Source organism: Armigeres subalbatus, chromosome 1 (assembly GCF_024139115.2).
Source record: "Armigeres subalbatus isolate Guangzhou_Male chromosome 1, GZ_Asu_2, whole genome shotgun sequence".
NCBI classification, from domain to species: domain Eukaryota; kingdom Metazoa; phylum Arthropoda; class Insecta; order Diptera; family Culicidae; genus Armigeres; species Armigeres subalbatus.
Genome location: NC_085139.1, coordinates 199,073,853 through 199,099,864, shown reverse-complemented (window position 1 = coordinate 199,099,864; position 26,012 = coordinate 199,073,853). Strand labels below are relative to the sequence as shown.

The 26,012-nt window shown below is 42.4% G+C and overlaps 1 protein-coding gene across 16 annotated transcripts in view; it reads right to left on the bottom strand.

Annotated features, from left to right (window-relative positions):
- LOC134205654 (serine/threonine-protein kinase D3) overlaps positions 1-26,012 on the bottom strand; it is a 62,552-nt gene that overhangs the window by 16,489 nt on the left and 20,051 nt on the right. For 14 of the 16 annotated variants that reach the window (XM_062681128.1, XM_062681129.1, XM_062681125.1 and 11 more), the window contains 2 exons: positions 17,717-18,101; positions 3,129-3,719 (listed from right to left, as the gene is read on the bottom strand). In XM_062681128.1, the coding sequence (XP_062537112.1) occupies positions 3,129-3,719; positions 17,717-17,842 (717 nt within the window). In that variant the 5' untranslated portion in view covers positions 17,843-18,101. The remainder of the gene's footprint in view (positions 1-3,128; positions 3,720-17,716; positions 18,102-26,012) is intronic. The other 2 variants (XM_062681139.1, XM_062681140.1) reach the window with 2 other exon arrangements.

Below are 26,012 nucleotides of genomic sequence, written 5' to 3'. Positions count from 1 at the left end.
ATAAACTGACACGGTTGATCAAAGCGACGATGGATCGGGTGATGTGCCTAGTTCGAGTTTCAGGGGCATTCTCGAGTCCCTTCGAAACCCGCAGAGGGTTACGGCAAGGTGATGGTCTTTCGTGTTTGCTATTCAACATCGCTTTGGAAGGTGTAATACGAAGAGCAGGGATTAACACGAGTGGTACAATTTTCAATAAGTCCGTCCAGCTATTTGGTTTCGCCGACGACATAGATATTATGGCACGTAACTTTGAGAAGATGGAGGAAGCCTACATCAGACTGAAGAGGCAAGCTAAGCGGATCGGACTAGTCATCAACACGTCGAAGACGAAGTACATGATAGGAAGAGGTTCAAGAGAAGACAATGTGAGCCACCCACCGCGAGTTTGCATCGGTGGTGACGAAATCGAGGTGGTAGAAGAATTTGTGTACTTGGGCTCACTGGTGACTGCCGAAAATGACACCAGCAGAGAAATTCGGAGACGCATAGTGGCTGGAAATCGTACGTACTTTGGACTCCGCAAGACGCTCCGATCGAATAGAGTTCGCCGCCGTACCAAACTGACAATCTACAAAACGCTAATTAGACCGGTAGTCCTCTACGGACACGAGATCTGGACGATGCTCGTGGAGGACCAACGCGCACTTGGAGTTTTCGAAAGGAAAGTGCTGCGTACCATTTATGGTGGGGTGCAGATGGCGGACGGTACGTGGAGGAGGCGAATGAACCACGAATTGCATCAGCTGTTGGGAGAACCATCCATCGTTCACACCGCGAAAATCGGACGACTGCGATGGGCCGGGCACGTAGCCAGAATGTCGGACAGTAACCCGGTGAAAATGGTTCTCGACAACGATCCGACGGGCACAAGAAGGCGAGGTGCGCAGCGGGCAAGGTGGATCGATCAGGTGGAAGATGACTTGCGGACCCTCCGTAGACTGCGTGGTTGGCGACGTGTAGCCATGGACCGAGCCGAATGGAGAAGACTCTTATATACCGCACAGGCCATTTCGGCCTTAGTCTGAATAAATAAATAAATAAATAATAATCGTCGCCTGATGCCGATTCAAATTTCAGCGTCAACGATCAACTCTCAACCTCTGCTAGTTGGTCACCTGAAATTATTTCAAGCTTCCGATTCGCAACAAAGCAAATTTCTGTTATCTCTGCTAACATCTATTCGCGATTGTCTCCGAGCTTCATCAAACGCACAGGATCGTCGCACTTACAAAAATCAATTACCCTCGCAACATGCATTCATCCAGTTCTCATGCGGGTCGCACATTTGACACTAGCTGTGGCCTGTGATGAAGGCTCTATTCCTTCCAGCCAACTGACAGCGTTCCGTACCCCGTACGTTGTCGAGCAATCAGTTTTGATTTCGTAAGGGCAAGTCCACTTTGGATGCTATCAACTCAATGGTTAAGATCGCTGCGATAGCGATTCAACGGAAAAGGCGAGTTAGTGACACATGATGTGAAGAATGCATTCAACAGCACAAGTTGAGATGCAATCGCGTTCTTGTTACACCGGCTTAGCCTGCCGGTGGGCATATAAAGGATCTTGGAAAACTATTACCAGAAGCGTGTACTATTATACGAGACCAATGCCGGTCAGAGAAGCGTTCCTATTACTGTAGGAGATCCGCAAGGATCCATACTGAGCCCGGTATTATGAAACCTTATGTACGATGAGGTTCTGTGACTCATGTTCCCTCCAGATGTCAAGATCATGATAGCGAACACCGTGACAGTGAGAAGTCCGTAAACGCTTCAGGGTGGCTTCGGTTGCCAGATGGCGAGTGGGATAACTTCTCGAAATGTAGGTGGAGCCACCGGATGATACCTAAGGAGACCCCATGGTGAAGTTGAAGACACAATTACTGTCAGGCCATGGCTGCTTCCGAAGGTAACTCTACAGGTTTGGGCACGCGTGAATTCCCGTCTGCCCTGACTGCCCAGGTGTTGACGAAACTGCAGCAGAGCATATACTATTCGTATGTCCTCGTTGCGACGTCGAAAGAAGAGCAATGCTAGTTTACGGTCCGGACACAACCCCGGATATCCTTATCCAGAAGATGTGTCAAGCGGTGGAGAAGTGGAGCGCAGTTTCGACTGCAACCACTCAGATTGCTTGCAGTCTGCAGAGAATCTGGCGTACTGGGCAGCAGTCGACAAGCATGATTAACTTGTGATTGGTTAGTTAAAACGGAAAAGCAACGCCAATCAAGAGCCCTATTTGCGCCTTCTGGCGGCAGTTCAGGATCCCGTCCAAGGAAGAAGATTCATCGTAAATCGTATGTGCCTGTGCCATTGCCGGGATGATCCTAATTGTTATTCTTCTGTTTCGAGCAGCGGAACATTAGAGTGCAACACGTAACGTAACGCAAAAAAAATTCATTTTCAACGCCCTCTCCCTCCTAGTGTTAAATTTTTGTATGGAGCATTTGTTTTTTTGTATGGATTGTCACACTTTGGGCAACCCCCTCTTCCCTTCTAAGCGTTACGTAATTTATGAATGCTCCGCTATGGAATAGTCAAGTATCAACATATATCCATTAAATATCTGGATCCAAATAATAGATTGTAATGATCAGATGCGTTTCTAAGACAGGTTCTGATAAAGGACTTTCTGCTGTTTAAAAAATAAAATAAGAAACATAAAACAAATTATCGGAATGTTTATTTCGAGGGTATTTTGATATACATTTGGATACATAGGCAACAAAATAATACTTCAATAAGTACAAATGGTAAGAAAATATCGATAATAAAGAAATTAAAAATACTGTTCTATTCTGCCCAAACATCCTAGTAATATCGAAGGCATTGCGTCATTTATCAGAAACTATCATTAGAAAATTTGCACCATCACCAATCATTATAAACTATTTACTGTTTCTCCATGAGATTATTCCGATTTTTCTTGCATTATGATAATTAAAAAATTGTATAAATAAGTATAAGTCACTTTCCACTGGACGGAATACGGAATGATTCGTTGTTGTTCGTAGTAGTTGAGATTCGTAAAGCGTTGAGCGTATAAATAAGTCACAATTCACCCAACTGACATCACAGTTCAGTTCAGTTCGTAATCTCGTTCATGAGCTGCTGCATCTTTCTTACCAGCAGGGAACCGGAACCGCTGGTCGCCTGATCGTCGGAGGCTAGCGAGTTACTCGACCCTCCGGAGGGACTTCGGGCGGGTGGCAGCAGCAGACTGGACGATGTGCGCCGGTTTCCACCGCTTCCGCTGGCGGCATTCAGTACACCGGTGTGCTCCACCCGGCTGCAATTGTTTGGCACTTTAATGACGCAGCGCTTGTGATAGTTTAGGCCGCATCCGTCGCATTTTAGGCCCTGGCGCACCAAACCGAACAGCATCTCCCCGCAAAAGTCGCAGAATGTGGGAGCCTTGTACGAGTGGACGGCTAGGGCGTGCGGCCGCACCAGCGGGATGTCATCGGATCCGGGGGCGTTGATGGCTGAAAGAAGAATTTCTGATGTGATCAATGAGTGGGGGGACATTTTCGCCGAGCTTGAAATTCTGCTTCCGAATAGCGATGACTTACGGTTGGCAGTCAGCACGATTTCCACCAGAGTTTCATCGACGATCTCGGAAGCGGAGTTGATCATTTGGAGCACGTTGGACGAAGTGTAGTCATGGCGAAATAGAAGTAGTCGGTCTGACAAACGATTTAAACCGTTCTCGGGTACCTGCAATTGAAGAATACAGAGATTGTAGATATTGTTTTTTTTTTACTTGGTGTTCTATGATTCTCATGGGTGAAATTTAAATTAACATCTTTTATGTTCGTCTTTGACTCCTAGCAACTCACATCAAAGATATTTAATGTTTTCAACGAGATACAAAGGGGAGGCACTGAAATGTCTATTTTCCGAGGTCGATTAATCGATTGAATAGGCTATGGTGGTATAGACTTACATTACTTTAATACTGAAAACATATATGCAATAAACTGCTCTTTAGTAGGTTAGCGGTAGGTTACGACACCCGAGAAGTGCAGGCAATCAACCACTTTCCCCTACTTATAAGCTGCCATGCAGCAATGCCTTAGTGAGAATGCAATGTTAACAAACAAGATGAAGAACTATGAGACAATTATGTATTTTTCATAGTCTATCATCATCAATATCTACAAGAAACGGCACAGACTCGATTGTGCTAACTATCAAAGTATAACTCTGTTCAATACCCCCCACAAAGAATCCATTCATTTTTTTTTTGGCAGGCTGCTCCCGTTTGTGGAGATTTTACGGGACCTCAACATAAGGCTAAACACCCATAAGACCCATAAGACACCCATTCATCATTTGACTTGACAGACAGACTACACTTTTGAAAACATTGACTGATTTTTAAAGATCATAGAGATCATAGATCATTAGAGATCAAACCGATCTACGCCTCATTCCGGACAAATGCCTATTTCTATAAAAGGGGTCAAACCCACTATTGCCTTATTTCGGGTAAACGCATACTTTCACAGAAGAAACCACATCCAACATTGCCTTATTCCGGCAAAACTCCTATTCTTAAAAAGGGATTAAACTCACTATGGCTATGGCAATGCCCGAGCAGCCCAATTCAGACAAAAAAGGTTACAGCAACTTGATTGTGACTGAATCTGGTCACGGCGGATCGGAAGCGAACACCATCTTTGCAGGGTTGTTGTCCGGCATTCTTGCAACATGTTCTGCCCATCGTACCCTGCCGGCTTTAGCTACCTTCTGGATACTGGGTTCGCCGTAGAATTGGGCGAGCTCATGGTTCATTCTTCGCCGCCACACACCGCACCCGTCTCTCGAATACTCCGAGTGCTAGCAAGTCCTCCTCGAGCATTGTCCATGTTTCATGTCCGTAGAGGACAACCGGTCTTATTAGCGTCTTGTACATGACGCATTTGGTGCGGTGGCGAATCTTTTTCGACCGCAGTTTCTTTTGGAGCCCGTAGTAGGCCCGACATCCACAGATGATGCGCCTTCGTATTTCACGACTAACGTTGTTGTCAGCCGTTAGCAAGGATCCGAGGTAGACGAATTCCTCGACCACCTCGAAGGTATCCCCGTCTATCGTAACACTGCTTCCCAGGCGGGCCCCATTGCGCTCGGTTCCGCCCACAAGCATGTACTTTGTCTTTGACGCATTCACCACCAGTCCAACTTTTGTTGCTTCACGTTTCAGGCGGGTGTACAGTTCTGCCACCTTTGCCGACAATGTCCATGTCATCCGCGAAACAAATAAATTGACTGGATCTGTTGAAAATCTTACCACAGCTGTTACACCTGCTCTCCGCATGACACCTTCAAGCGCAATGTTGAACAACAGGCACAAAAGTTCATCACCTTGTCTTAGTCCCCGGCGCGATTCGAACAAATTGGAGTGTTCGCCCGAAATCTTCACACAGTTTTGCACACCATCCACCGTTGCTTTGATCAGTCTGGTAAGCTTTCCAGGGAAGCTATTCTCTTCCATAATTTTCCATAGCTCTACGCGGTCTATACTGTCGTATTCCGCCTTGAAATAAACGAACAGATGGTGCGTTGGGACCTGGTATTCACGGCATTTTTGAAGGATTTGCCGTACAGTAAAGATCTGGTCCGTTGTCGAGCGGCCGTCAACAAAGCCGGCTTGATAACTTCCCACGAACTCATTCACTAATGGTGACAGACGACGGAAGATGATCTGGGATATCACTTTGTAGGCGGCATTAAGGATGGTGATCGCTCGAAAGTTCTCACACTCCAGCTTGTCGCCTTTCTTGTACATGGGGCATATATCCCCTTCCTTCCACTTCTCCGGTAGCTGTTCGGTTTCCCAGATTCTGACTATCAGTTTGTGCAGGCAAGTGGCCAGCTTTTCCGGGGCCATCTTGATGAGCTCAGCTCCGATACCATCCTTACCAGCTGCTTTATTGGTCTTAAGCTGTTGAATGGCATCCTTAACTTCCCTCAAGGTGGGGCCTGGTTGGCTTCCATCGTCCGCTGAACTGACGTAGTCATCTCCTCCGCTGCCTTGACTTTCACTGCCTGTACTCTCAGCGCCTTTCAAATGTTCCTCGTAGTGCTGCTTCTACCTTTCGATCACCACACGTTCGTCCGTCAAGATGCTCCCATCCTTATCCCGGCACATTTCGACCCGCGGCACGAAGCCTTTGCGGGATGCGTTGAGCTTATGATAGAACTTGCGTGTTTCTTGAGAACGGCACAGCTGTTCCATCTCCTCGCACTCCGCTTCTTCCAGGCGGCGTTTCTTCTGAAAAAGGCGGGTTTGCTGTCTCCGCTTCCGTCTATAACGTTCCACGTTCTGCCGGGTACCTTGCTGCAGCGCGACCGCCCGCGCTGCGTCCTTCTCCTCCAGAATCTGTCTGCACTCTTCGTTGAACCAATCGTTCCGTCGACTTCGACCCATATACCCGACGTTGTTCTCCGCTGCGTCGTTAATGGCTGCTTTGACTGTATTCCAGCAGTCCTCAAGAGGGGCCCCATCGAGCTCACCCTCTTCCGGCAACGCTGCCTCGAGATGCTGCGCGTATGCAGTGGCGACATCAGGTTGCTTCAGTCGCTCTAGGTCGTACCGAATGGCCATATTCTTGGAGGCGGCGTAATCAATTAGTCGTAGGCCGTTTTCGTTCGTCAGCCGGTGAGCGCTGAACTTTCCAATAGTCGGTCTAAACTCCTCTTCTTGGCCAACCTGAGCGTTCAAATCTCCTATGATGATTTTGACGTCGTGGCTTGGGCAGCTGTCGTACTCACGTTCCAGCTGCGCGTAGAATGCGTCCTTATTATCATCAGTGCTTCCGGAGTGTGGGCTATGGACGTTGATTATGCTGAAGTTGAAGAACCGGCCTTTGATCCTCAACCTGCACATTCTTTCATTGATCGGCCACCACCCGATCACGCGCCTTTGCATATCTCCCATCACTATGAAAGCTGTTCCCAGCTCGTGTGTGTTGCCGCAGCTCTGGTAGATGGTATGATTACCTCTAAACGTTCGCACCATTGATCCCTTCCAACAAACCTCCTGCAGCGCTACGATGCCGAATCCACGGTCCTTGAGCACATCGGCGAGTATGCGTGTCCTCCCGATGAAGTTGAGAGATTTGCAGTTCCACGAACCGAGTTTCCAATCGCTAGTTCCTTTTCGTCGCAGTGGTCTTCGCCGATGGTTCCGATCCGTACTCTCTTGTTGATTGTTCGTTGCGTATGTTTTTTAAAGGCTGGCTTGCAGAGCCTGACGTTCCTTCATTCTATTTGTCTAATGAAACGTACACACCAGTCAAGCAGTTTGACGAACAGCCCCCAAGAAAACGCTTCGGTTGCTGCTTTGTTTGCGCGTGTGTGAAGTTGTTCGAACAACCATTTGACAGTTGGCGGCTTGGTTAGAAAAAATTAAAACGCGGTTTGATTTTGGTTTGAGTTGTCGGGGGTGGAGTCAAGGTTCGCCGAACATGTTTGAGCATTTGTAGTGAAGTTGCACAAACCCCAGGGCCGGATTTATGGGGGGGCCGGGGGGGGCGTGGCCCCCACAAATCTTATGTACCAAAACCAACCTTTTTTGTACATTTTGGGGCCCCCACATACCGTCGGCCCCGGGGCCCCCTTCCGGCTAAATCCGGTCCTGACAAACCCCCATATATTTTTTTGGTTGGTGCTCGAGTTGGCGCTTCTGTCGTTTGTGTGTGATATTGTTGGTCGAATAAATTGATTGTTCGTGCCGCTGTTGGTAAAACTTGATGGATGTTTGAATAAACGAGAGGTGGAGTCAATGTTGGTAAAAATGCTTGACCGTGTGTACGTTCTATAACGCCTTCTTCAAACTTGCATAAAAACCCCAAATTTTTTCAAGGTTTTTCAAGTTAATCAAAAACTAAACATTTCCCCTCCACCACTCCCTCTCAGTTTTCTTAAGATCATCCCACTCTGTTTGTACAAACAGCACACAATAAATGTAACAACCCTTCATACTTCATGTATACACACATTTCTAGATTGCTTTGAGAATAGGTCGTATGTGCAAAAGAGAGTCTCTCTTTGCTTGCGCTCTCTCTCTCGCTAATAGATAAGCTAATTTTGCATTTTTTGCTACATTTTCACTTCAGCACGATAGACAAAGCTATTGTCTTTAGATATATGCCAAGAAATCCGAACTAAACTTTAGTATAGTTCTATAATAATCGAAAGAGAATGAAAGTCAAGAGAGCCTCTCTTTTGCACATACGACCTATTCTCAAAGCAATCTAGATTTAGAGACAAAAAAATAGTCTTCCTTGTGCCTCCGCCATAGCAAGACGGTTGGGCAATCAAACGAGTCTCATTTATCTTCAAAATCACACAACGTAAATCAAAAGGGGTGCGCGAACATAATTGGTAACGTGACCAGGATTGGACGAAACCGTAGGAAACTGTGAGGCGTCGCGTGATCAATTCTTCAACCTGTGCACTACATTATTATTTCGAGAAAAACACATAAAAGGGACCTGAAATGATGAACGAGTCATTTTCCAGCGCGTTTCTCAATATGTTTGCTTATTTTGTTGCATCCAATTCAGTGGTCCCCAGCATGCTTACTATCAAGGGCCGCACAGAAGTTTTGAGCTGTTTAAGCATGCCGCAATATATTTGCAAGATTTGTTTTTCAGTCCATATTGGATATTACAGAATATTGAATATTTGAGCAAAATATTTCAATCCTGTGAATCTTTTTCAAATAAAATATGTAAAGACATTTCATTATACATATTTTATCGCAGTTGCTGATTTTTGGTCTATAGTACCGTTTTTCGCGGTTCTGTGAAAAACTCTATTGGGATTCTGAGCAGCATCTGCTCGGGATTCTGAATAAAATTTGTATGCCATTCTAAACAGAGTCCGTTTGAAATTCTAAACATATTCCTTTTGAGTTTCTGAAAAGAATTCATAGGGGAACCTGGAGAGAATCCGATCCGAATTTTAAAAAGAATCCGTTAAGAATTATAAAGAGAATCCATTCGCGATTCTGAACAGAATTCCGATCGAGATTCGGGGCAGAAATCCTTCGGAATTTGTTTGAGATTTAAAATAGAGTTCGTTTAGGATTCTGTTTAAGATTTTGAACAGAATTCGATTTACGGTTCTGAACAAAATCCGATTTAAAGTTCTGAACAGAATCCGTTTGTGATTCTGAAAAGAATTCGAATGGTATTTTGTACAGAATCCATTGTTGATAGTTAACGTATTTTCTGGAGGTAATAATCCACCAAATATCAGTTCAATTTCTCCAAAACCTAATTTATTTATAAAAACACTCTTATTGCGGAGCAGTGTATGGCTACATTGTTTTTACCTGTAGTTCATCCTTGAGTTCCTTTAACCCTTAAATGCGCAATGTTGTTTTAAAACAACAAACCGAAAATACGTTCAATGTTAATAATTTTAATGGTTATTTACGTTAAAAATATTTTCGACGATTTCTAAAAAAATCGCCTTGCGCCTTTAAGGGTTAAATTTGCAATTAAAAACAAATTGGTTATATCATAACCCGGGACAATAACACCGAAGTATATTTGCTGTCAGCTTGCATATAATCTATGTATGAAGTTATGTATTTCATTAATCATAATGATAAAACTATTCCACGATATATAAATAGTGCTTCAACATCATACTGATGCAAAGTTGACATGTTCTCGAGTACACCGAGATATTGGTAATGATAAAATGCTTTTCCTGTCATAATGCTTATCAATGGGCCACATGTAGTGTAGAAAACGTAGAAAACCTTCGAGGGCCGCAGGAAAAGGCTTGGAGGGGCGCATGTGGCCCGCGGGCCGCACTTTGGGGATCACTGATCTAATTGGTTCTTAGCTGCTATTTATTTTCTGAATTAGCTCAAACTAAACTAACCTTAAAAGTGATAGTTCTTAAAATTAAAAATCACTATCATCAGAATCGTTTCCAATATGACAAATAAGACATATATCTTTTCGGAAATTATTGAGCTGGCATTCTCAATTCTGATTTGAGTTGTTTCGAGGTTTTAAATAAAGAAAAAAAATTGGAATATATTAATCATGCAAAGTTACTAATAATAATTTGTGATAAGCATGTCATATCAGAAAAATAAAGTCTGTACACTAAAGAGAACAATGAAGTTCATAGCCTTATCTCTTATCAATTATAAATAATTATTCTATTTACAACTTATTTCTTTGATCAATATTCTGGGCAGGACATATGTCGAACAGCTCCCTAACCATCGGGGGTGACAATGGGTCTGGGAGGTGAGAATGGATTATCGCTCTCACCGGCAGCCTGGATGTCGTAGAGCAAAAACGTTAAAAAAAGTATCTTATATTTTAGTCTTCTTGCACCCAGATACATTCAATCCATTCTACAAGCATTCTAAATAGTTGAAACAGTGACCCATTCTCACCCCCCATTTGACCCATTGTCACCAATGACGACGGTATTGGATTTATCGAAAAAAAACCTTCAGAAATAAAATTCTTTGAAAATACTGACCTAATTCGTTAATTCTGCGACAATATATGTGTGTAGATTTTCACCAAAAGATGAAATGTCTGTTTACATTATGTTAATATTGTCGGATACTTCAATGTCGAATATACTAAGCGTATTTGTAAACAGGCTTTATTGCAAACGCTTATTAGCAGATGACAATTTCTGTTTACATTGAGCTAATGTCACGCTAGTATTATCGGACAGCACATTGTCGCCAGGATTAGTGGATATGTAAACGGGCCATCCCATTCAATATCAAATATCAAAAGCGCTTTTTCTTCGCGGTGCTTATTCAAAGCGGAACTTTTGTCATGGAACGCTTTGAGGGAGCAGAAATGCGCGCGCTTCACTCTTCTCTTTTGATTTTGTTCCGATCGCGCTCTCTTTACCGAATCGCGCATGCGCTGTTTGAAGCGATTCTCGACAGGCACCAAACAGTGCACTGCCAGCGAAGAACGCTTTGACTACCTACACATCGCCGATTGCGGTTACAGCAGATGATCCACACATACAAAATAATGCGTGTATGATGCATGACAAAGCGTTCTCGGCTGAAAGTTCCGTGTTGAATCAACATGTGATGTCGGTGGGTCGGTTCAGTATCGTAGAGAAAAATATAACGCGCCCCCATCGCAGCATTTGGTTGTGAGGTAACATGCCGCCTACAAAAAATCATGCGTATTTTCCGTTTATGAATCTAATAGTCAAGTTTGCTTGAAACATCTATCAAATGCACATAATTTAAGTATTTGTTTGGATTAGAAAATCAAGAAATCTATCGAAAGTTTGAATGTTAGGGATAAAATTGCCACATGTGCAGTGCACAGGTTGCACATGCGGACGCGACGCCTCTGGTGGAACATGAATCAATTTGCGAGGACGAACCAGCTACAACAGCAGTGGGGAAGAACGAATAAAAATGCTTCGCACCAAGCACTAGGTCAACTGGTTGTGACTTGTTAAAGGAAGGATCGGCTAGAACTAATTCCTTCGAAATGTTCCACCCAGACGAGGAAATATTCTACGATGGAAGGTCTGCTGTCACTTTGTCCATCACTAAACAATCCACGTTACAGGAAAACATTTGGTTTTTGGATGGAATCTCCGGAGTCCAGTAATCAGGTTTGGCTGCAAAGCTCTGTCCAGAAGGGCACGTGCTGGATGTTCCTGACCGAAGGCATCGACGATGTTTACGAAGACGGTTAATAAGAATACGTTGCCCCTAGAATGCTGAACTGGAGTGCTTATTTGGACTGCCGGAACGACCTCAGCGGTCACCAAAGAATGCTGGAGCACTCCCGCTGGAGAGGGCGATCTGGAGTGGAGTACTGGCGCTGCTGACACTGGATTGGATGCTGTTGCTGTATCTGTATGAAGCAGACTGTGATGACGACGATTACAATATCTACAAACAGTTGAGGCAAAGACGTACAGAGTAGATGCTCAAGAATGGTGCTCCACGAATCAGTTGGTTCTCCAAACTGCCTCAAGATGTGTTTTTCAAACTGGTCAACCAAACCATGCAGCGTAGATGCAGACTCCTTCTCCATTTGCTGTACGTCGAACAGTGCCTGAAGATGACGCTTCTTCATAAGATACTCGTTGGAATAGCGACCTTTGAGTGCATCCCACGCCAAGTTGTAGTTTGCCGAGCTTATCGCTATAGCTTCGATGGACTGAGCAGCTTCCCCCTTGACAGCCACCCTCAAGTAGTGAAACTTTTGAATATCCGGTACATAGGCATTGTAATGGATCAAAGCGATGGAAGCATCGTGAAAGGTGAGCCATTGCTGGTAATCGCCGTCGAATTCCGGAAGCGAGATAGTCGGAAGCTTGATCCCAGCGAGAGTGGAGTTGGTTGGAGCAGAACAGCGATTGCGCGCGTTAAAAGAATTGGGAGGCATTTTTGATAGCAAATCTGCTTTTATTGCAAAAAGCTGAGTTTCATGATCGGCACGAACTGTGGCATGTGCTGCCCTACCTTTCTCTGTCGTCCTCTAATTCCTCTTGTACCGGTTCTATGCTGGCCCATAGATGTTGTCCACATGACTCAATCGAAGCGGTACTTGCCCTTGGTCTCTTGCAGCGTCGTAGTTATCGACAAATGCCTCTGCCCGACCCATTGAAGTAAGAAGCGTGGTCCTTCTGTCGACGAGAATTGTGCCTTGAAACATTGAAACAGCCAACAGGAACAATTTCAAACGACGATGATTGGGTTTTATTGCCGCTGGAATACTTCAACACGGTGAAGTGTTCAATTTAAGCGACAACCGACAGCATAACTGCTTGACCGAATCCACCTAGGTGCTGCAGCAATAGTAGCTGGCCACGAAAGGTTTCAAAAAAGCCAGTAAACTCTTCGTTACTGCTCGCACAATGAGACTGGCTCAATCAGAGAATGGCCAGAATAGAAACAGCAGCAAAATGGTCGGCGATGAATCAATTCTGGAGTCCACAGGAACCTTCTGGAACGTTCTTCGACCGAGATCTTGGTCACGGCACCACAATTATGTTCACGTACGGGAAGACCCTTTTGATTTGCGTTGTGTGATTTTGATGATAAATGAGACTTGTATGATTACCCAACGTTCCTGCCATGGCGGAGGCATAAGGAAGGCTAATTTTTTTGTACAAGAAAAACAACACGAAAGTTTTTTTGGCCTTTTTCAAAGTGTCATAAATTGAAGTGATTTAATTCAAAAAGTGAGTTCTAATGCGTATTTACACAGTAAATTTAATCTATTTTGAGCCCCAATGTCGATTGCCATCAAAATTTTAGCGCGAATTTTTTTTTCTTCACCTTCCAAAAAGGCTGCGAAATTCGGTTGTGGGCACCTTTATTGGTTCGGTTATGGGCACCCCCATTTTATTGATAAATCATTCAATACCATTTTAGTTGTCCCTTAACTTATTTTTAATAAAGTTTTTATGCAGTTTTTATAATTATTTTGACATAATTGTTCGAAGAGTTTATTTCATATTTTTGTTATTTGGGCATGTCTAGTTATTATACACACGATTTTTGGAACAACGCATTGACCGATTTGCTAAGTTGCATTCAACGGGTAATGCTTTCCCATTGTATGCTATTGAAAATTGGTCGGATCGGACTATGGGATCAAAATTTATGGTCAAAATATTATTTTTCGAAATAAACGAGAAAGGCACTATTGCCGCTAGGGTGATTTATCAGGATTTTTTTGACTGTGATGCATACCATTAAAACGTAAATCAATAAAAAATGAAACCCATTTACCTAAAGTGCTATTTTAGACCTTTCTTATGTGATTTTCTTCAACATCCTCCATCCTCCTAGGTGAATTGATTTGAGTTTTTCAGCGTCCCCTGGCTTTAAGAATGAATAAACTATTCCTTGTCTTTAAATCTGGGTGATTTTCATTCATGCTTCTTTATTTTTAGCTAAGTTTTCAAGGGTGCCCACAACCGAATCACAAAATAAAAATGTCCAAAAATGTCAAATTTTCTAAATTGTCAATATTTTTTTCCAAATCGATGAAATCATACTAATTTCTTTGCTAGTAGTAAGGTTGTATGTTTAGTTTTCCATTGCTATGCAAATATCGACATAAGATCAACAATCAAGTTATGGACCAAACAAAAAAGGGTGCCCATAACCGAACCTCCTCCCCTACACTTAGTTGATCAATAACTAAACAAAACACTTCTCCCCACACCCTTCCCCTTTCTTAAGATCATCCCACCCCTTCTATCGTCGTCTGTTTAAGATAAAGAAAGTTTGTTCCTAATTTGGTTGAGTTTGGCCAAGGGGTTCAGCAGTTATATTGAGTTGATCGATAATAAAGCAATACCCCCACCCCCACCTCCACACACATACACTCTCTCAATTTCCCAAAGATCATCCCACCATTGTCATTGTCTCCCTAAGATAAAGATTATGTGTTCCAAATTTGGTTGAATTCGGCCAAGGGGTTCAGAAGTTACACTGAGTTGATCGATAACTAAACAATGCATCTCCCCCCGTACTCCCCCTTTTTTCAAAAATCCCACACTCTCCCCCTTTTCCAAAAACTATCTCATCCCCCGTATCGTCGTCTCCTTAAGATAAAACATGTGGTTGAAACAATTTGGTTGAAATTTGTCGATGGGTTCAGGTATATTATACATAGATAGATTGCTCATTCTTTATTCTCCATTCATCCTTTCTTCTACCTTCTCCTTTGTTTCTTTTATTCTTGGTCCTTATTCTTTTCTTTTTATGCTTTATCTTTCATTCACCATTCATCTTTCCTTCTTCATTCTTTTTTCTTAAATTTTTTTTTCTCCTATCTTCTTCATTCTTCCTTTTTCATTTTTTATTCTTTGCTCTTCATTCTATATTCTTCCCTTTTTATTGATTCTTTCTTGTATTCCCTTTTTGCTTCTATATTTATCTTTTTCTTTCGTGCCTCTTTATTAATTATTATTTAATCTTTATTCTTCTTTCTGCCTTCCCTTCTTCTATCTCCCTGCTTCCTTCTTTCCTCTTCCTTTTTCTTATAACCTTTGCCATTCTTTCTTCTGCCTTCATTCTGTATTTCATTCTTTATTCTTTGATCTTCATTTTTTATTCAGCTAATCGACTTGACTTTTATTCGACTCATCGTACGTTTGGTGATACATTGAATTCCACCAATTTCAGCCTTTCGATACTTTAAGTTCAGCCTTAAGTGGTCCATCCTCTCGTATGACTCCCGATGTTTACTCTGCGACAAATTTACGACAATGGTAAATCATCTGTACTCATCATCTGTTGGTGGATTTCATGTCAGTGTACGACTAAGTAAAACGGGACGAATTGTGGCATATAATGCTAGAATATGGCTTTCCGGAAAGGTTTATAAGGCTGATTGGTGCGACGCTGGATGGATCTAAATCTAGCATCAGAATATCTGGTGAGATATTCGATTCGTCACATCCGTGACGTTAGATGGATTGAAGCAGAGTGATGCGCTCTCTAATCTGCTATTAAAAGTAGCTCTGGAAGGTGCAATTCAAACATCTGGTGTGCAAAGAAAGGGGACCAACATCAATAAGTCTTACATGCTTCTTGGTTTTCCTATGACAACGACACTAGATATTAGTGTAGATTGCATAGGGGCCGTACACATATTACGTAAGCAATTTTTCTGTATGCTATTTGGGGTTGCCGAGAAATTTATATCTTTGAACACTCCTTAAATGTGATAATGATGCTAGCCACGAGGTTAAAAGACGAGTTGGGGCCCAAGAACGAGCGACCAAGAATTTGACATTATTCGTCTTCTTCTTATTGGCATTACATCCACCACTGCACAGTGGTCCAGGTAGCATACAAAGCGGTAATAAGTTGTTCAAGCCGAACATAGCAGAGATAGAAAAAAACTTTGTTCTACAAAGTTGCTCCTAACGGTGAGGGGCTTTTTGAGGTTTTCATAAAAATTAGGGTGGGCCACATTTAAAAAAATAAATATAAAACTTTTTCATTTGCAGAGATACGGCTATACAATGTTCCGCGAAGTTATAGTTCAGCCCGATTCTAAGAATTTAGCTAAAAAAATATTTCTCTAGCTCTTAAATTGACTGATTTAGAGCAATTTTCCCAAGTTTACTTAGGGTGACCCTTAAAAAACAGTTTTTTGCTCTAACTTTTTTGTTTCAAATTTCTCAGCAATGTGATGTTCAGACCACTTTTTGTGCTTTGCAGGGCGCAACTTTTCATGGATTTAGCGTTGCCATATCTCATGCGGATCAAAAGTTATTGAGGTTTTTCTACGAAAAAACGTTTTCTTCTAACGGCTGTATCTATGAATGGCGCAAACATTTTTTCAATCTGCTTCCTCGACCTTATTCTACTATTTTAATGCTTCATTTCAGGGTATTTAAATCGAGGGGATAATTGAAAATAACCCCATATTATTGCAATGAAAAATTACCGTTTTTTTTTCCATTTTTAAGCACTAATTTGCTATTTTTAAGTGTTTTGCTTCCATGGCTTACTTCGTGATATGGCAAACGCCACACCATTTTGTTATAGAGCCTGAGCAGAAGCAAATATCTTGAAAACAGCAGTTCTTATGAACTTGATATGAATAAGAGGTAACATGACAAAAATAATAACAAAAAATAATATCCAAAATAAATACTTTAGGCATAACATTATCAGATATTTCAATACAAAACAAAAAATAATTATGTTTTGCCTTCGATATTGTAATAACAACATATGTTATGCTTTGAATATTTTGTATATTACTTTTTGTTATTTCGTATCTTATACATGTCAGTAATTTTCGAATCGAACCCAGCCACTTTTAGCATGGTCTTGCTTTATAGCCTCGCATCTTACCGCACGGCTAAGGAAGGAATATGAATTTACATTCGGTTTTGCTCCGAACAACACGGAGTGTACGAACATCATACATCATTATTTATTGAGACCAAATTATGTCTCCTAGCTCATTAGACCGGAAGTCATCTACGGACACGAGTCCTGAATAATTCTTGGAATATTTGAAAGAAAGGTACTATCCATCGAAAAATGAAACAACTGCGGTGGGCCGGCACGTAGCCAGAATATCGAACAATGATTCTAGGTAGGTTACCAGAATCATTTAAAAGTACACTTGACTTAGTACGTGACACTGAACGCGGCCTTACTGTTGAGGTCGAAATACGTATCTATAAAGCTACAATTCTCTCTAGACTGCGAGTTATGAGCCGTAAAGAATATAAACAACCTTTATAAAGAAATCAGAAGCGATCAGAACTTCCATACACAGTGTGGTATTTATTATAAAATTCCATGGTCGATGTCGATCTTGGCTTTTTGAGTTATTGAAATTTACTCAGAATGATTCGAATGTATTATATTTCACCCATAAATAGGGACAAAATCAATTTAGAAAGCAGCGCCATTTCCCATCTCTACTCTCTAGCATTTATTAGTTAGTCGCATTATAACCAAGTAACTTAACTTTCCGTACATTATTAAACAACTGCAGTTACTGCGGCTGAGTAATTAACGCAGGAGACAATTGAAATCAGTTGCTGCTTCGCCAAGTACGTATTTAAATTTCATTTTTACATTTGCTTTTCACGGAGGATTGAGAAAACAGAGCGATGAACTGTAACGAGCCCGCAAGCTTTTCTTACAATCAATTACGCCTTTGTACAGCAGGGCAAGCACCTACCTTAGTATTGATAAAATCACAGGCTAGATCCTTGAGCGTTTTCAGTGTTAGCGCGTGGCTAGATACGGTAACGATGTCCCGCAGGTTACCGAACTGGAAGATGAAGGTGATTTCTGGTCCGGCCATTGTTGTGCAGTTTTGCCGTTGTCTTGTTTGCGCTAGGTGCTGGGAGCAATATTTCTGCTTCTACAGAACCAGACTTTCCGTCTGATTGGGTAAGTTGTTAGTTTCCTTTCTGTTGGAGCTGACGAAGGTGGGGGAAAGATTTTTGCTGCCTTTTTATGTGGGAGACGTGTCCATTGGTCCATACAAATTGCACGATTGCTCCAGGTGAAAGATTCAGACTGAGAGATTCCGTTTTGCTCTGTGCCGTGGGTTGTGAGTCCTGCAATGAAAAAAAAACAACAAAAATGTGGGATGTTACTAATCAAGTCATGCATGCTCGCGTGATGTGATTCATTTGTAAATATTGATACTATTCATTCAATACATGTGGTCATGCATTAACCGAAGATGATAAGAAATATGGTAGAGCTCAGTAGAACTTTACGTGCAGACTTTGCCCGTTTTTCTTTGCAACGGCCACCTGCAGTAAATGACCCCAAACATTGGTGGTGTTATCGCTATTAATGACCAAAAAGGGGAATAGCCATCACACCTTCTGACCTCATGTTGGTCGAGCCTGATAAAGTCAGAACTGCATAATGACAATATCAGTCGACGGTGAATTTTCTGTTGCAATCAAACAGATTAGAGTATTTGCGAATACGTCGTATGTACTTTTATTTTACTTTGTACATATAGTTTTGTTAGTTAACTGTTACAGAAAAATAACTCCTCCATTATTGAATTTGAGGAAACTTTAATGAAACGATCCGCTTGGTAGACATCTGTATGTGGTGTGTTAAAGAATAAATTTGCTATAAGGTTACATTGTGAGCTTCAGGAATATCCTCATTCAACGAATAACGTCATTAATTTTCTACTTTTTGCTTGTCGCCCAGTCGATACTCGGTGGCTTCTGTTGCACCTAATCAATTCCTTCTCGATCCAACTCATTCACATTTGTTGACAAAAAAGATCGAGCAGGACGGGGACAACTTCAAGCTGCTCATTGGACAGCACTATTAAGCACTTCCACATTTGTTAACTTCGAGGTTTCTAAGCCAGGTAACCATTTTTGAATTCGTATATCATGAGGCTAACACGTTGATACTTTTTATGCCCAGGAAGTCAAGAAAATTTCCAACCCGAAAATTTCCTAGACAGAATCGGGAATCAACCCAACCACCTTCAGCATGGTCTTACTTGGTAGCCACGCATCTTACCCAGGGGACTGAAGAGAAGGCTAATACGCCTACCCAGCATTCTCGGTCCTGTCAAGGAAATTTTCGGCAGGAGATTTTCTCGACTTTCCTGGGCATAAATATACAAATAAATCATTTGTTTGAGAAACTGCATATATCCATTTTACAAAATTTCGAGGAAACAACAAAAAACTGTTTTTAAACAAATTGGCACCGAAGCGTTCGATTTCTTCAATACAGATCAATAGTTTTTGACAAAGCTTAACACCCTGGGGCACTTCCAGAGCAAAAACTGTAAGCAGTACTCCATAATTGCTCTCCAAAGTGCGTGGACATATGTAGTTTCTCAAACAAACGAAAAAAAGTTCATACATTCCTGAACAAATTTTTTTTTCGTATTTTTTGCCAGAATACGTATTTTTTCCGGCCTAACATGCGTACGACTGTATTATTTACTTAATTGATATTTATGACTGGATGCAACTTTTCCTGAATTTTGTTGACCGCGTAATAGTGCAATGGGATTTACTTCTGCTTGAAAAAAATTACTATTCTTGCAAAAAGTTCTAGTAAAACGAACAAATAGGAAGGATCAAAGTGCGTGAGTTTCGCATTATTGTGTAGTGATTAACAGCTTTAAGCAATAATTGTTTCGAGCACTGCACACTGTTTCCTTTCAAGGAAAAACGTGATCGAAATTATTTTGGCGTATAAAGAAGCATTTTAGACTCATAGGTTGTTCAGCAAAGTGCATTCAATACTCTTGATTTTTTGGATATATCTGTTTTGTGATTAATTCACCTAGAAGTTAGAAACAAAATTTATTTTATTTATTATAGATTTGTTTGTTGAGAAAGTCATAAGATTTTTTTTTGCGGAAGACACTATAGGTCTATCTCTAAATTCCAATGGTCAAAATTGATTGTTTGGAAAAAAAACCCTGAAAATCTTTTTTCTTCATATAACTTTTTTGTCGATTTTCTACAATTTTCAAATGTCCTACAGTTTGAAGCGCTATAAAAAAAAACAAGTTTTGTAAACAAAATCTTATTTTTTATCTCTTAAGGTAAGGTAGTTTACTGAAGCCTCTCAAATACCACCAAAAATCGAGAAATAAAGAGATATTTGACATTTTCTAGCCAAAACTGTCTTTTGCAAGTACAAGAAATCTACTAAACATGCATATTTCTGAAAATCAAATTGCGCCCATTTTAAACTATAAAAGAAAAGCTAATAAATCATTTGTCGCTCGTTATCCCGTACAACCGTGAACGTAACATGTTTTATATTTTGAAATTTATTTATTTTATTTTATATTTCAAAATGTTATCACAAAAGAGATAATCACCGCTACAATTGCTGCTGCTATATTCTCTTGTACTAGCATCGGATAGAAACATTTTTTGCATACATATTTCGAAGAAATACAGTTGCTTTTTTAGAAAGTTTGTTTTGAAATCGTTTCGATTGTGTAATGGTTCTCTTGTACATTAAGTTGTAGCGAAAGGCTAACATTTCACTTGAAAAACAACTTTTCTATGAGGAGATTGAAGACCCATAATATTATGTACCAAACGACTCAGCTTGACACGCGGAGGTTATGTGACGATTTTCAGGTAGGTGTAGGGTAAATGATGTATCTTGGACAAGCGCAGGACATCCATTAGAAAATATATCGAGATTGAATAGTATAAAACAAATGAAAACCACTAGGTTCATCCAAATTCATAACCTATGATTAGTCTTGTGTCTCCATTGCCCAATTTTTGAGTAAATTACGTTTACTAGGTGTAAACTGTGATATACTGCGAACTGTAATATTTTCTTTTTGGACATCAAATATATAATTTCGACATGGAAAATGCATATATTTTGGACAGAGTCATTTTCTCCTAATTTAAAAATGGCCACCTACAGATCTCAATGGTATGACTTACCTACACGTATCCACATTCATTTAAATGCATTTATTTGCTTAACTGACATAGATTAAACCAGAAATTAACATTATTTCACAATCTTATCGATATCATTGAAAACAGCCTGAAAGTTGGCAATTAATGGTTCATCCATGTACTGTACATGGGGTGACCAATAAATGTCTGATGAATAAAAACAAAACTTCATTTTGGTCACTCCTTTTTCATCCGTCTTAAGTTCATGTTAAGCGATTGGAATATGTTAGTATCTCAATTACAATCAAACTTTGGCCGCAGGACCTCAAGATTGCCGTTTGAACCAATTTAAACGTGTTTCAGGTGCATGTTACGAAGAGTCCTATAATGCATGTTCTCCTGCATACTGGCGTCCAGCAGGCACTTTGGTAGATAGCTTTACATTTTAGATAATTTTAAAGATAAATAGTAGTTGATTTGTGAATTCTCATCAGGAGCTGCTAGAGTTGAGGTAAAAGTATGCAATGATCATACTTTCGATAAAAATTTTCCTACACATTATCTAAAATTGATCGAAGAAGCTCAGGCTTGTCCAAAATATGTACATGTCCAAAATATATCATTTACCCTAGTAGGTGTTTGATGATACCATTTTGTAAAAGTGGAAAGATTCACTCCAACTCACTGGTTTGGCAACGCAGAACGGATGTTTGATATCTACATTTTTATTTTCTACAATTAGCTCAACTTTAGGTTAAATAAGGGTGGGATTATGAGTATGTTTTTATTCAGTTTTCCATCTAATTGTCACCTATATGGATTCGCTTTATGCGTTTTTCACAGTTTACTCTGTGTTTCGTCTTTGACGTTCTTGATACGATACCGACTTGGTTTCATCATGCTGTTCACATAAGCTTGCCCCTTGCGTTCTGTGAAAACCTCAAGAGGAACCCCGTGGTGGAATTCCGATTTGGCTATGCTCAGAAAGCAGTGTAGAAGGAGTTGGAACAGACGCCATTCAGCAGGAACGGATTCTTTCAAGTTGACTCGCAAAGCTTACAAGTAGGCTCTACGATCTGCTGAACGATCCGGCTGGAAAAACCTTTGTGCAAATGTTTCCAATTTGAGTGAAGCCAGTCGATTGAATAAAATTCTTGCGAGATCGAAGGATTTCCAAGTTGGCGAAATTCGCAAGCCAAAATGGCGACTACACTTCTTCTGACGAAGAAGCGTTAGAGCGCTTATTTGATACATACTTCCCTGGATGTGTAGATATAGCATCTTCGGATGTTCCTGATGTCTTTTCATGTAGCTACGGGTCTTGGGCTCAGGCTCGTAGAATCATAACTACTGAATTGATTCAATAGGCTCTTAACAGTTTTGCTCCTTACAAATGTCCGGTGTAAGATGGGATCTATCCCGTTCTTCTTCAGAGGGGTTTTGAGCATATCAAACATGTTTTGAAAAAACCAAGTATGCAGTTTTGCTACTGGGTATATTCCCATATCCTGGCGGGATGTTACTGTAAAGTTTATCCCAAAAGGAGGACGTGCTTCGTATGAAGAAGCAAAGAGTTTTAGACCCATAAATCTGACCTCATTTCTTCTGAAATGCTTAGAACGTATTATCGATTATCACATTCGTGATGACTGTTTGGCAAACATGCCTTCATGTTATTCAACATGCTTACCAATTTGGAAAGTCCACCGTGACTCTTCTACACAAGATTGTCTATGACTATCGAGAAAGCATTTGCTCAAAAGCAATCTTGCTTGGATGCGTTCTTAGATATGAGGGGGCTTTTGACAACGTGTCTTTCGATGCAATATTGGAAGCCGCACGTTGTCATGGACTACCTAATATAATAATCAAATCGATTTACCAGATGCTTAAAAACCGACATCTCTACTCGACACTACGTCAAGCAGCGATTATAAAATTAAGTGGCTGTGGCTGCCCCCAAGGGGGAGTATTATCTCCACTTTTGTGGAACTTCGTTGCAGATACGCTATTGAGATTACTAAATAATGGCGGTTTTCCTACTTATGGATTTGTCGACGACTATCTAATATTGATAGTCGGTTTGTGTCCCTCCTTAGCCCGTGCGGTAAGACGCGGCTACAAAGCAAGACCATGCTGAGGGTGGCTGGGTTCGATTCCCGGTGCCGGTCTAGGCAATTTTCGAATTGGAAATTGTCTCGACTTCCCTGGGCATAAAAGTATCATCGTGATAGCCTCATGATATACGAATGCAAAAATGGTAACTTGGCTTAGAAACCTCGCAGTTAAAAACTGTGGAAGTGCTTAATGAACACTAAGCTGCGAGGCGGCTCTGTCCCTGTGTGGGGATGTAATGCCAATTAGAAGAACAAGAAGAAGAAGTCAGTATGTGTATTACTACTATATTCGACCTAATGCAAAACGCTCTTCAGGCAGTTGAAAATTGGTGTCGCCAATATGGCTTTTCGGTTAATCCGAATAAAACATCTATTGTACATTTCACGGAAAAACGTAACCGTAATGGTATTCGCCCATTACATCTTTAAGGCTTTAAAATCGATGTAACTGATCAGATAAAGTATGTGGGTGGACTAGTTCTTGATTCCAAGCTTTCCCGAACACCTAAAATTGAGTTCAGAGTCAAAAAGGCGTGTATGGCTTTCGGCCAATGCCGACGAACTTTTGGTAAAACCCAAATATATCAAATGGATTTACACAACAGTTGTACGACCAATTTTGGCTTTTGGATGTCTTGTGTGGTGGCAAAAGGGTGCAGTGAGGACAATTCAGTCTAAATTAGGCCATCTTCAAAGGATGTGCCTAATGGCAATGATTGGTGCGTTCTTTTTGACCCCACGGCTGCTCTCGAAGTTCTCTTTAACGTGGCCCCACTACACATACATCTCAAACAAGAAGCACTTTCTTGTACTTACCGATTATGGGTTCTCGGTTTCATGGAAGAGAATCCTGTGAACCGCAGTTCTACACACACTTCGTTGTTACAACTCATGGTTGATTGGGACAGAACTGTCCTCGCTCCAAGGGATCTAACACTCGCTAGTAGTTTTCCTTATATGACATTTTCAACACAATTCCCCTCGCGGGATGAGTGAGCTAGCCATCCTTGAGTCCACGCGCCACCTTCTGTGTAGCTCCGAGACGATTTGGACGATAGCCGATAAAACGGCGTTCCAGCCAACTTCATCTTTACACATCCTCCGGACTAGGTTGTCCGGGGTAGTGTCCAGACCACATGTGGCAAGGATGTGGTCACGCGCGAAAACGTGAGCACACGAACAACACGTGTTCCGCCGTTTCCTCTAAACCTGTGCACACCAAACACTCAGGCGAGGCCGAGCAAGCCAGCTGCGTTACCTGCACTGTGATTTTGCAGCACGCTTAAATGCCGAGCACATCGAACGCTCCATATGATGCTTGCTGTTCACAGCTTTGCTGGAACAAATCAAACAATTGGGAGGGTTCGTGCAGCATTGTGCCTTATGTCCCTCCAATCCGCAGCGTCGGCAGAGATTGCTTCTGTCAGGGCCTTTGCAGTCCCATTGCTTGTGCCCCGGTTCCAGGCACTTGAAGCAAACTTCGGGTTGCTCGTATATGCCCACAGGGCATACCGACCATCCCACCTTGACGCTAACTTGACTACCTTGGAGGCGTCCGCTGCAGACAGCCGAAAAAAAACCTGCGTCCCTGTCGGACCTTTCCATAGCCGAACGGCTGCGGTGAGCGTCTCCACTTCACACTATCGCCGCAGTGCCGTGACGAGCTCTTCGACTTCGGTGATCTCGTCCAGGTCTTTAACCCTTAGATTCACCTCCGTCGTGAGTGCCCTCACCTTGTCCGTCTCGCCTAGGACTTCCTCCGCCAACTTCTTGTAGGCGGCGCCCTTTTGCGAGACGCTCCGCTTCAGCTCGAGAATCATCTCGCCCATACGGGTACTTCTTATTCGACGTACGTCGGCGCCGAATTCACCGAGCTTGACGTCACTCCTCATCGCCTTCAAGACGTCCGAGTACTTAGCCTCGTCCGCCGTGATGACTAGGGCATCGCCCCTGGAGCGATTGGCGCCTACCCTAGACTTCTTGCTACCCTCATTCGCCTGGGCATTCTTTTCGGCCCTTGACGTCTTCGGTTTCCTCTTGTTCTTGACCAGGGTCCAGGAGGCGTCATCCCCCTCTATTTGCCTGGTCTGGTGCGGCTGAGAGCTCTCAGCCTGCCGTAACCCCTTACCACCGTCTTTCCTGGGTGGACGGACCTTTCCAGGTCATTCCTCCCCCGGTTTTGAAGGTACATGGCCGGGGTTCAGCTTCCCAGCCCCACTACCCTTGTTCGGGGTAGTAACCCTTCGCGTTTTGGAGCGGCCCCCTAGGAGCTCATCCCCTGGAGACTGTCTCCCTTGTTTTTGTGTCTGCTCCGTTGGAGCAGTCACCCCCGACGTACCCGCAAATACTTGAGCATCAGTCTGGGTAGACTTCGGTACCACCGTCTTCGCTGGCACGCCTTCGGTCGATTCGACCTTGCCCGAGTCCGCGAATCCTTGGGCCTCAGTCTGGATAGACCTCGACTCCACCGATTTCACGGGTTTACACTTGGCCGTCCCGACCGCCCTCTCCAGCTTGGCCTCCAGCATCGATTTTCGAAATTTTTGCAAGCTCCTCTTGAGGTCCTTACTGATATTATGCTTCGATGACGCAAAGTCGATGATGGCGTCCAGCTGTTCCATCGCCACCTCGCCACCAATAACGTCTGGCGTCCTAGGCGGAGACCTGAACAACCCACCTCTTGCGAAGGGGTTGTCGCCTACACTACTACCACTAATTGAAGAATTGACTTGGTTTTCCATTTTGGTCCCACGAGTTGCTCGGGAAAAGAGGTCCACCACGCCAGAGCCCAGCATGACGCGGTAAGGGACAATTACTGTGGAGGGTGCCCAGGTACCCCACAGGCTCCGTTAAAGGCCTAGCTTATTATTTCACTCCCCTGGCCATGCATCCCCTCGGCACGGGTCGCTTGACGCCTTGGGATTAGGGGTTAGGGACGATGGTCCCGGTCTAACTCGCAGTGGCTATGGGGAGGGGT